The sequence below is a fragment of the Oppia nitens genome, unplaced genomic scaffold (genome assembly GCF_028296485.1).
Source record: "Oppia nitens isolate AA-2021 unplaced genomic scaffold, nextdenovo-longstitch-racon4-pilon3 scaffold4_pilon_pilon_pilon, whole genome shotgun sequence".
NCBI lineage: Eukaryota > Metazoa > Arthropoda > Arachnida > Sarcoptiformes > Oppiidae > Oppia > Oppia nitens.
In genome coordinates, this window is record NW_026533232.1 from 412,871 (window position 1) to 425,277 (window position 12,407).

A 12,407-nucleotide genomic window follows, 5' to 3' on the forward strand; every position below is an offset into this window, starting at 1 on the left:
TTTTACATATTTTTTTTCTATTTTATTATTGAAAAATATTATTAAATTAAATATTTTATTATCCTTATTTTATTTTAGTACTGTAAAAGATATAATTATGATTATTAAAAAACTTACAAAATTAAATGATAATATAATAATTTACATTTTTAACAAATTTTATAGACATGATTGTATAGATATGATTATAAAGATATCATTTAACTAATTGTGTGAAACAGTTATTATGAAAGTTTTATTGAAAATTTTATTACAAAACAATTAAATTTGATTTAAAAAATCAATAAATAAATCAATAAATAAATATAATTTTTAATTTAATATAACTGCTATTATTAAATATATACAAACAATATTTTATTAAAGTAAAGTAAAGTAAAAAAAAATTCAATAATATGATTAGTAAAAAAAAACGATAATAAATGTTACATCAATAATATAATCATATAGTATTCATAATAATAATTTGTATTTATAATAAATTTTAATATAAAAATTATTACATATTATTTAACTAAATAATATCTAACAGTTATCATAAAAATTTTATCTAAATTTCTGAATAATTATCTAAAAAAAATAAAAATAACAATTAATATATTGTATAATTATAGAAATTATTTTATAATCAAATTGTTTATATTTATATAATGTGAAATCAATTTTTATCATTTTAAACTTTATACTTTTTAAATTGAATAAAATATTATATTTAGATTATAATTAATAATAAATTAACACTAAATGCTTAATATATTTCAATAATTATTTTGTTTGTTTTAAAAGTGAAATTTAAGACGTAATTTTAAGTAAAAATTATTTATTTTTTGTTAATTTGTGTTAAAAAATAATAAAATTAATTACTAATAATATTATTAAATATATATATATATACTAATTGCAACATGTTAATTCTAGTTAAATTAATTGTTGTAATTATATTAGTTTGTATTAATCAATGCATAAGTCAACTGATTTTGAATAGCGATTTAAATAATAGTAAATATATATTTATATAAAACTTTTTATAAATCATATTAATTAATAATATTTTATAATACTATTATTAATTACATTATAATACTATTATTAATTACATTATAATACTATTATTAATTACATTATAATACTATTATTAATTACATTAAAATACTATTTTTACTTACATAATAATAATAATAATAATATAGTTTTAAATAGTTTACATGTTAAAATTATGTTTAAAAATTATTATTACTTATTTTAACAATATAATATTTAATTGTTTTATTTTTTTACTATTTAATTAGATTGCGACAGTGTTGAACTCAATCAACCATCGGGTATTATAACCAGTCCGATGTACCCGGATAATTATCTATCCAATCAACAATGTACCTGGTTCATTACAGTTCAAGCTGGCAATAAGATACGGGTAAAATTTACAAATTTATTGACGGAATCCGGTATAGACTATGTTAACCTATACGATGGTCACACTGATAGTAATAGTAGTTTATTGGGTAGTTATACTGGACCATTTAGATCAACAATGACCATGATCAAATCAACTGGCAATCAAATGATGATTGTATTTCATAGCGATCATAGTGTCGAGTATCAAGGTTTTAGACTTGAATATTATTCACTAGGTAATTATTTCAATTTTTTTTTAATTTACATTATATATTTAGTTGTTTATTAATTTAATTGACCTTGATCAACTAAAAGTAGTTAATTATATAATATTTACTTTATGTTAAATGTTAAATATTATTATTTATTAATATTTATTATTATTTATTAATATTTATTAATATTTATTAATATTTATTAATATTTATTAATATTTATTGATATTTATTAATATTTATTGATATTTATTAATATTTATTGATATTTATTAATATTTATTGATATTTATTAATATTTATTAATATTTATTAATATTTATTAATATTTATTAATATTTATTAATATTTATTAATATTTATTAATATTTATTAATATTTATTAATATTTATTAATATTTATTAATATTTATTAATATTTATTAATATTTATTAATATTTATTAATATTTATTATTATTTATTAATATTTATTAATATTTATTAATATTTATTAATATTTATTAATATTTATTAATATTTATTAATATTTATTAATATTTATTAATATTTATTAATATTTATTATTATTTATTAATATTTATTATTATTTATTAATATTATTATTATTTATTAATATTATTATTATTTATTAATATTATTATTATTTATTAATATTATTATTTATTTATTTAAAATATTATAAATAGAAGGCGATATAGATCTTAAAAATTTTTCATCAATAAAATGTGGTGCAAATTATTATCATCAATTAAGTGATCATATTATCTATAATGGCAACAATAATAATAATAATAAAATTGAAAAATGTCTATGGAATATAACAACTGTTCAGGGTAAAAGTTTACGATTTACCTTGAACAAATTGAACATTTTACATGGTGTTGTACAATTTTATGATGCTGATAATTTTAGCATCAATAATAATAGTTATAATAATAGTTATAATAATTTAGAAACATTTTACAGCAACATAAATAATAATAATGATAATAATAATGTTAGACATTTAGTATCAAAATCAAACAATGTTGTTATTGCTGCACATATACAAGGTCAATTGGATATCCAATATGAGACAATTGATCATGGTATTATCTATTTATTAAATTTTTGATAATTAAATATTAAGTTATTATTATTATTATTAGGATGTGGCGGCAATTACTATAAACTAAACGGTACTATTTATAGTCCAGGTTATCCATTGGCCTATGATGACCGATTAACATGTACCTGGACAATTAATGTAACTGATGATTATAATCTATTATTGCAAATAGATACCGGTTCATATAATCTAACTGAAAATGGTTATAGTTTAGTGATAACAAATAGTAAAACTATTGCTAGATATTCATATAGCAATTCAAAAGATATTTTATATAATTCAAGCGATACTATTAATTATAATAATAATAATAATAGCTATAATAATAATATTAATATAAATGCAATGGGAAATTTTGTCAAGATCATTTTTGAATCGCTTATCAAAGATAATAATACTACTAGCAATGATAATACTACTAATAATATTAATACAATTAGACATGGATTTAAAATTAAATATCAATCAAAATTAATGGGTAAGTTTAAAAAAATAAAATATTATTATTTAATTGCTATTTAATTGATAAGAAATAATTATTTATAGATTTTAATTATTTATTGATTTTAATTATTTATTGATTTTAATTAGTTTTATATTTAGTTTTCGTGATACATAATAATATAGAGAAAAATAATTATTAAATATAATATTTTTGTTTTTTTAATTTATTTTTTTTTGTTTAAAAAAAAGGATACACTAATACAATATTTATATCGGAACCAAACTATTTGCTGGATATGACTGCAGACAAACGTTTTGGCCATCATTTGGGTAATCTGTCGATCATTGGGGCCAATGAAAACATTTTGCTAGTATTTTGCCGGAAATTAAATCAATTAAAATTTATCGATAGCCGGGGTTTTAAAAATTTCAAAAACATAGCTATCCCTGGCTATCGTTTAGATCATAATTGTATAGCTTATGATTGGACACATGGACTGGTGTTTTGGATTGACAATCGTTTGAAACATATTAATGTTATACATATTAATAGCACACAAAATAGTCATACAATTGTTGTTAAACTTAAAAGTGATTTATCTAAACATCTATTAGTAAATCATATGAAATCAGTACTCGTTTGGAGTAATATTGGTTTTCATCCAAATCTAATGCAATCAAATTTAGACGGAAGTAATCAAACAGTTATCTATGAAAATCATAGACAACTATCACAACTGACCATTGATTACGATAAACACAGATATTATTTCATTGATTATACATTATATTCGTTATATTCATGCGATTTTGATGGCAATAATGAATTGTTTTATTTGAAATCTGTAAAACTATTTTATTCAATGATCTCAATGCAAGTTATCGATAATGATCTATATATTGCCGATAATCAGAAAATTGTTAAATTATATGAATTAGATCTACAATTACCGAAAGCTGAGGTTATTGTTTCCGTATTGGACTATAGTTTTAGTTTTATTAACAATAAAGATGTTTATTTTTATACAGATAAATTAGTATTTGCTAATGCTAAAAATATAACTAGTTTTATCATGGTCAATAACAATAATACACTAGATAATCAGCATGGTCAATTTACTAATTATTGTACAGGTAGTACATGTCCTAATAGTTGTCTACCCAATGGACAGTCGTATATATGTCTCGATAGAGATCTAAATAATACATTTGAAATTAGTAGTAGTATTAGTAGTAGTATTAGTAGTAGTAGTAATATGGCATTAATTGATTATAATGATGATGATGCTAGTGGTGATCAAATTAAATTAAATAATAAATTATTTGTTAGTAATAATAATAATAATATGGAAATTAAAAAAATTATACAACAATTATCTAGTTTCAAATTGTTGGCAGTGTTTAACATTATTTTGGTTTCAATGCTTGTACTGATTATTGTAATCGTTATAATTATGTAATTATTTTTTCTATTGATTTTTTATTTTATAGGTATTTTTTAAATAATAATTTTATTTATTATTTTTTTTTTGTTTCACACTAACTAATAGACAATTTAGATATCTATTATTCAATGGTATACTATCGTCACAATCAAACAACTATCCGATGCTATCATTAGTTACAAGTGATGGACAACCGATTATTAATAATACTAATAGTGATAATAATGATGATTATAACAATATTAATGATACAATTTTATTGGAAACAATTGACAATTGATTACTGTATTGTTTTTTTTATTTTTGCAAATTTTTAACTAATGTTTTAAAAAAAAAAAAATATTTTAACTAATTAACTGAAATTAACTAAACTATCACAACAATGGGACAACAATATTATTATATTATTTATATTTATTTGCATCGCAATTATCATTAGTAAAGTTACTTTTGTTAATAAAGTTAACATTAAAAAGATTAATAAATAATTAGTATTTTTTGTAATTTTAAATAAACATAATTTTTTTAATAATATTAATAATTGTTTGCATATTTTCCCATAATTATGATGGAAATAATAGACAAGTTTTAGACACCGAAATCAAATTGATATCGTTGTAGACAACATTTGAAACTATTTGCCTTACAATGAAAAGTATTACTAAAAAGTAAATTTTTTATTATATTTACTAATCATAAAATAAATTACACTAAATAGTAACAGTGTTGTAATCAAATAAAATATTTGAATCCATACAAATATAAACGGATAGCCATCGATAAACTGGCCGATAATATAGGGTGAGATCAAGGTTAGTAAAGCCCTAGAAAATAGGAAAGCATTGCCCATTTTGTTGGTTACTGTAAAATATTGGGCCGTAAATGCAAACGATCCGGCAAACAGTGGCGAAAAACCGGCCATCAGTACACAACTGGCTATCCAGAGAACCGTTAGGTGCCAGTAACCGACAATTAACAATACTATGCCGGCAACCAATATTGTATAGTGTATACAGACAACGGTATTGATGGACAAATATATGGCCAACACAATGTTGACCAAACGGGCCACTGAATAGACCACTGTTGCAGTCGTATACATTTGTCCGGCTTTGGGTGCCGTTAGTCTGTGCGGTGAATACTGATAGTATGTTATGGCATACTTGCGAAACATTGCTTCCATTAGTGTATAAGCGCCAAACCATAGGGCAAATAATACGCGCATTAATATACGCGGACTGCGCGGGTCGTCAAAAAATTTCAAATCAGATGTTTGTTGCTTATGTTGTTGTTGTCTATGGCTATCTAGCATTTCCATACCAGCATCACTATCGACATCAGTGTTGCTGTTGTCTGCGACACTACTAATGGTGTCCGATATTTTATATGGTTTAAAAATATAACCAATCATTGATAGGATGGGAACTATTAGATTAATTATTTTATTAACTAATTTTATTTTAATAATTATTTTAATGTATTTTATTAATTATATTAATCTAATTGTTATAGACTTAATATTTAATTGATAGATAAATATTATTAAATAAATAGCTAATTATTATACCTATTGCTAGTGTAGAGCACAACACAATTGACGGCACCATTAGTTTATCTCGTCTAACATCGACCGGCACTAATGGTTTGCCCGGTTCAATGTTACCAGTTGTATACATTGACATAATTGCTGTACTAATGATGGCTCCCAGGCCAAAACCCATTGAGTTCAATAGTAGTACGGGTGCGCTCCGGTGTTTCCAGAGTTCAATAGTCCAGACAATAAAACCGCTGACAGTAATACTGGAGCCGACACCGAACAGGAAGGCAATTAGGTATAGTTGCCATAAACTGGTCAGTAATGGTGTGCACGCGTATAGGACAGACATCATGATAAACGCAATGGCCATCACTAGCTGTCGGTTCAACCATTTGTAAGTCAGTCCAACTATATATTTATAATATGATGTGTACATATAATTATTATTAGTTAACAATTATTATATAATATTATTGTAATAATGTTATTGTTTTTCTCAAAATATCAAAAATTATACTAAACATGTGTTCGTAATTATACTGTAATATTAAATAATAATTTTATTATTTATTTTTTATCAAAACATACCAAATGTTCCCACAGTATTGCCAATAGTTTCAAAAGTTGTCTGCAATGATATCAATTTGATTTCGGTATCCAAAATATATTTCATATCCACCATAATTACGGGAAAATATGCATACAATATACCCTAGTTTTTTAATAAATTATTAATATTATTATTTTATTTTTGGGCTACAAAATGTTTTAGTTACTATAATAACATACTTACATATGATAATTGTGTTGAAAATAAGTAAAAACTATAATAATATTTATCCCATTGTTTTAAAAATTTATTTAATTTTATCATAATTATAAAAAATATTTGTTTTAAATTAATATATTTTTTCTAATTATTTAATAAATTAATTTATCTTAATTATTATAAGTTTTATAAAAATAATTTACTTTTGTCAAAAGCTTCAAACAAATATTTATATATAATATAAATATTAGAAAAATTATTGTTATTAATGTCACTATTAATTTTATTAAAATTATTTTTTTAAAAATAACTTAATAATATTATTTTAATTAATAATTACAATAAATGTTTATCAATATAAATTGTTTATTCATCATGAAATTGAATTTATATGGAAAAAAAACTACAATAATAACAAATAACTTAAAACTTATTATGACTGAAACAGATATTATGTGTGTATTTACAAATAATTAAATAATTAAAATAAAATAATTTTTAAAAATATTATATATTTAATATTAATTTGTATATTTAATTAGTTTAATTAATGTACAGTTAAATGTTTAATGACTAAAAATTGTTTAATCATAATGAAAGTGAATTTATTAGAGAGAAAAAAACAAACAATATATTAAACGTATATTAAATTAAAAATTATTTTTATTTATAAAATATTAGCTAACTGGGTGCCAAATCAATTATTTATGGTATTATACATGGACACTGATTATACTAGTTTATTATGACTAACTGTTGTTATTATGACTTATATTATCGGCCAGTTTATCGATGGCTATCCCTTTATAAATTTGTATGAATTATGAATATTTTATCTGGCTGCAATGTTTGCTATTGTTATAATTATTAATAAAATTTTATTGTTAAAAACTTTTTAATATTATTTTAATTAATGTTTAATGATTTAAATAGTTTAAATCATAATGAAAGTGAATTTTTAAGAGAAAAAAATAACAATATATCGTATATTAAATTAAAAATTACTTTTATATATAAATATAAGTTTAGTTAAAATACTTAGCTAACTGTGTGCCAATTCATTCATCTTTCTATATATAATATACGGTATTAAACATAGACACCGGTATTATAAAATTTACCAAAAAATAAATTAAAGCTTATTATGACTTATTATATATATATATATATATATATATCAGGGTTAAGTAAGGGGGTAGGGGGATAAGACAAAAATACCCCCCCTAAGATCGAGAATTTGGGATTTTAACCCCCAGACTTTTTGAACAAATTGAAAAAATTGTCGCTTAAAAACGATGAGAAATGATCCCCCCTAAAATTTCGGCGCCAAGGCGCCGAAATTTTTTTTATGTTTTTAAAAATTTTAATTTTAATTAAAACTATTTTAGTATGTGTTTTTATGTTTTTAAAATTTATATAAATCTAATTATTGATTATAAATAAGTAAAAAAGTTCATCAAAAAATAACATAATTTTAATTAAAATATTAAACTAAAAAATTAAAAATTATCTATTTATTGAAAAGAATAATCATATTACAATATAAATATAAGTTTGAGATAGTTTAAGAAGTTAATAAAACAATAAATACTTATATTATAAAGTTTTTATTGATAATTTTTAAAATTTTATATAAAAAATTTAAAAATATTTTTAATTTTATAATTAATATAAATAAAACTTTAAAATAATTGAGTTAAATAATTAGTATTCAGTCAGTATTTGTATAAAAATAACATTAAAAATCAAAAAATATATACCTATAACTATAATTAATTATAATAAAATTTAAAAATTACTAAAATACTAAAAAAACTCATTAATGCTTTTATTAACTATTTTAATCTAAAATACACAATTTTATAATTTGTTAAAATTTAAGTTTTTATTAATTTTTAATTTTTTTTTATATTTTTGGAAATTTTACCTATTTTCCTGGGAATTTATACGGGAACTTCTGGGAATTTTCCTAAATTTACATGAGAATATTCGGGAATTTAAGGGAATATTATGGAATTTTCTCTGGACCCCCCCCCCTTGATTTTGGATTTTTGAAAAAATTGCCGTTTAAAAATGTAATAAAAATCTTACCCCACCCAATACCCCCCCCCCCCCCAAGATTTTTCGAGAATTTTGCTAATTTCACCCCGGTCTACCCCCCTAAAATCCAAGACCTTGCTTAACCCTGATATATGTGTGTGTGTGTGTGTGTGATTATATATATAAATATGTTTTGTGTCAAATTTAATTTAAATAACAAAACATTTAGATAATTTAGTCTAACCAATGCCAATAAGATACTGTATTTAGTACAGTACTAAAATCAGATTAATAATAACTATTTTTTACAAATTATACTATTTATTTGATAAGATTGCATACTTGAAAACAAAATTTGTTAACATTAACTATAAATTATGATATAATTAGATTATTAATATAAGTTTATTATTATTAATGTTATTATTGATATATTTGGTAATAATAACTATTACGATTATTAATAGTTATATATTAATTTTATTAAAATTGTTTAGTTTATTCTAATATTTAGTAATTATTTATTTATTAATAATAGACTAAAAGAAAATTGTTAAATTTGAAAGTAAAGTAAATACACTGAAATGAAATTAACTGAATTATTACAACAATGGGATAAATATTATTATAGTTTATATATATTTGCAACACAATTATCATTTGTAAGTTAATTTTGTAAATAATTTTTGTTTTAAAATTAATAAAATATATTTTTTTAAATTATATTAATAATTAGGGCATATTATTTTCATACTTTCCCGTAATTATGGTGGATATGAAATACATTTTGGAGACCGATATCAAATTGATATCATTGCAGACAACCTTTGAAACTGTTGGCAATACTTTGGGAACATTTGGTAAGATTTAACAAAAAAATAAATTATAAATTATTATATAATATTATATAATAATTAAAAACAAAAATAATAATTATATGTACACATCATTACAAATATAGTTGTACTGACATACAAATGGTTGAACCGGCAGATAGTGATGGCCATTGCCTTTATCATGATGTCTGTCCTATATGCGTGCACACCATTACTGACCAGTTTATGGCAACTATACCTAATTGCCTTTCTGTTTGGTGTCGGCTCCACGGTCAACATCAGTGGCTATATTGTCTGGACTATTGAACTCTGGCAACACCGGAGCGCACCGGTACTACAGTTTAACGCCGTTGGCTTTGGTATTGGCTCTATCATTGTCACAGCAGTTATGTCAATGTATACGACCGGCAACATTGAACCGGACAAACCACTGGTACCGGTAGATGTTAGACGAGATAGATTAACGGTGCCATCAATTGTATTGTGCTCTGTACTAGCAATAGGTATTATAATAATTATTAGTAGTAATTATTAATTTTCATCAATTAATTATTTAATTAATTAATCTATAGTTCCCATTCTATCACTTGTTATATATATTATTAAGCCATACAAAATGCCAGAAAATATTAGTGTTAGTAATGTTTCAGATAATAACAATACAGTTGATAGTAATCGTATGGAAATGGATGAAAACCATAGTCGACAACAACAACATAATCAACAAACAACTGATTTGAAACTGTTTGACGACCCGCGAAGTCCGCGTATATTAATGCGCGTATTATTTACCCTATGGTTTGGCGCTTATACACTATTAGAGACAGTGTTTCTCAAGTTTGCCGTCACTTACTATCAGTATTCACCGCATCGACTGACGGCACCCGAAGCCGGACACATGTATAGCATAGCAACACTAGTCTTCACGGTTTGCAAAGTAGTGAACATTGTGTTAGCCATGTATTTGTCGATCAATACCGTAGTCTATATACATTATACACTACTGGTTGCCGGTATAGTACTGTTAATTTTTGGCCACTGGTATCTAACAGTGCTATGGATGGCCAGTTGTGTACTGATGGCCGGTTGTGCGCCACTTTTTTCATTATCATTTTCATTTACGAGTCAATACCTAACTTTTAGTAATACAATGAGTAATGTTTTCTTATTTTGTAGGGGTTTACTACTATTGATTACACCTTATATTATCGGCCAGTTTATCAATGACTACCCAATGATATTTGTATGGGTTGAGATATTTTATCTGGCTGCAATGTTGATATTGTTTTTAATTATTAACTATCAAATTTATAGATATAAAAAATTATTAACATAATAAATTATAAAACAAAATCAATTATATTTTTCTAAAAATTGACATTTTCTGTATATTTGTCGGCCTAATTGTTTAGATTTTAATTATAAATATATTAAAAAATAATTAGAGATTAAATAATTAAATTTTATTGTTAAAAAAATATTAATAAACATAATAATAATAATATACATTGTTTTTGTTCATCTGATAGAAAATGAGGAACAAACCGACATAAACGCTTCCGTACGCCAATCAAATCAGTGCATATTTTTTAAGTGTTGTGCGATGAATGCCTGACTTTTCCTCTAACTCACGGTATGTGATCCATGGATCTGCTCTTATTATCTTTTCGACAGCGGCCGCATTTTCAGGGGTCGATATAGTAACTTCCGGACCTTTTCTTTCGCCATCTTTGAGTGACTGTACACCGAGTTTGAAATGTCGGATCCATTTGGTGATTGTACTGTAAGCAGGGCTATTATTGCCCAACCTGTCCACCATCCGACGATAAATTTCGTTCGGGTCTTGTGTGGACAAAAACTCATAATAAATTATGACACGTTTGTGTTCCTCCGATAACTCCATTGGTATCACCGAAAAACCTCTGACCAGACCTCTTTAAATGGTTATATCTTATACACGACTAGAGATAATTAGATGAAAATCACAGGTTAAGGGTTTGATATGTAAACAATCAAAACCACGTGTCAACCAATTTTTTATATTATACCGTTTAGGTGGCGCTATCTTCCCAAAAGACAAGCTGTACATACACATAGAATTACTATTATTTTCTGATATTTGCAAATCATTAAATAAATAAAATAAAATAATTTTGAAAAATCAAAAATATTAATTTGTGATTTTTAATGATATTAATAGTAAATTGTTAATATATATATATATATTTTTTAGTTTTTAATGTTATTTTAATTAATGTACAGTAAATATTTAACGATTTTAAATTGTATTATCATAATGAAAGTTAATTTATAAGAGAAAAAACAACAATATATCGTATATTAAACTAAAAATTACTTTTTTTTAAATAAATGTAAGTGTAGTTAAAATGTTTAGCTAAATGGGTGCCAATTCAATCATCTCTCTATATACGGTATAATATACAATATTATAACCGGTATTATAAAATTAGACTAAAAATAAATTATGACATATATATAATTATATATTTGTGTGTATGTGTTTCAAATTGAATTTAAATAATTATAATATTTAGATAATTTAGTCTAACCAATGCCAGTAAGATATTGTAATGATAAAAAAATACTAAAATCAGA

The 12,407-nt window shown here is 22.9% G+C and overlaps 3 protein-coding genes across 3 annotated transcripts; 1 reads left to right on the forward strand and 2 right to left on the reverse strand.

Moving 5' to 3' along the window:
- Window positions 1–4,971: 4,971 nt before the first annotated feature.
- On the reverse strand, window positions 4,972–6,495 carry LOC128959702 (uncharacterized). Its single transcript, XM_054305706.1, has 3 exons — window positions 6,177–6,495; window positions 5,367–6,034; window positions 4,972–4,980 (listed from the first exon to the last, which is right to left on the reverse strand). Exons 1-3 carry the CDS (start codon window positions 6,493–6,495, stop codon window positions 4,972–4,974), a joined length of 996 nt encoding a protein of 331 aa, XP_054161681.1.
- Window positions 6,496–9,700: 3,205 nt separating this feature from the next.
- LOC128959703 (uncharacterized) lies at window positions 9,701–11,344 on the forward strand. The gene is made up of 4 exons (XM_054305707.1): window positions 9,701–9,815; window positions 9,917–10,294; window positions 10,364–11,034; window positions 11,321–11,344. The coding sequence occupies exons 1-4, from the start codon at window positions 9,722–9,724 to the stop codon at window positions 11,342–11,344; spliced, it is 1,167 nt and encodes a 388-aa protein (XP_054161682.1). The 5' UTR covers window positions 9,701–9,721.
- A 17-nt stretch (window positions 11,345–11,361) lies between these two features.
- Window positions 11,362–11,694, reverse strand: LOC128959704 (uncharacterized). Its single transcript, XM_054305708.1, has one exon. The coding sequence runs from the start codon at window positions 11,692–11,694 to the stop codon at window positions 11,362–11,364; it is 333 nt and encodes a 110-aa protein (XP_054161683.1).
- Between the last annotated feature and the right edge of the window lie 713 nt (window positions 11,695–12,407).

Excerpts from the sequence above, each read along its gene's own strand:
- LOC128959702 (XM_054305706.1), bottom strand. The coding sequence starts at position 6,495 with ATGTCTGTCCTATACGCGTGCACACCATTACTGACCAGTTTATGGCAA. Across the intron at positions 6,035-6,176 it reads GTGCTCTACACTAGCAATAG|TTCCCATCCTATCAATGATT; the intron begins GTATAATAATTA and ends TTAATCTAATAG.
- LOC128959704 (XM_054305708.1), bottom strand. The coding sequence starts at position 11,694 with ATGGAGTTATCGGAGGAACACAAACGTGTCATAATTTATTATGAGTTT.
- LOC128959703 (XM_054305707.1), top strand. The coding sequence starts at position 9,722 with ATGGTGGATATGAAATACATTTTGGAGACCGATATCAAATTGATATCA. Across the intron at positions 9,816-9,916 it reads CAATACTTTGGGAACATTTG|TTGTACTGACATACAAATGG; the intron begins GTAAGATTTAAC and ends TTACAAATATAG. Across the intron at positions 10,295-10,363 it reads GTGCTCTGTACTAGCAATAG|TTCCCATTCTATCACTTGTT; the intron begins GTATTATAATAA and ends ATTAATCTATAG.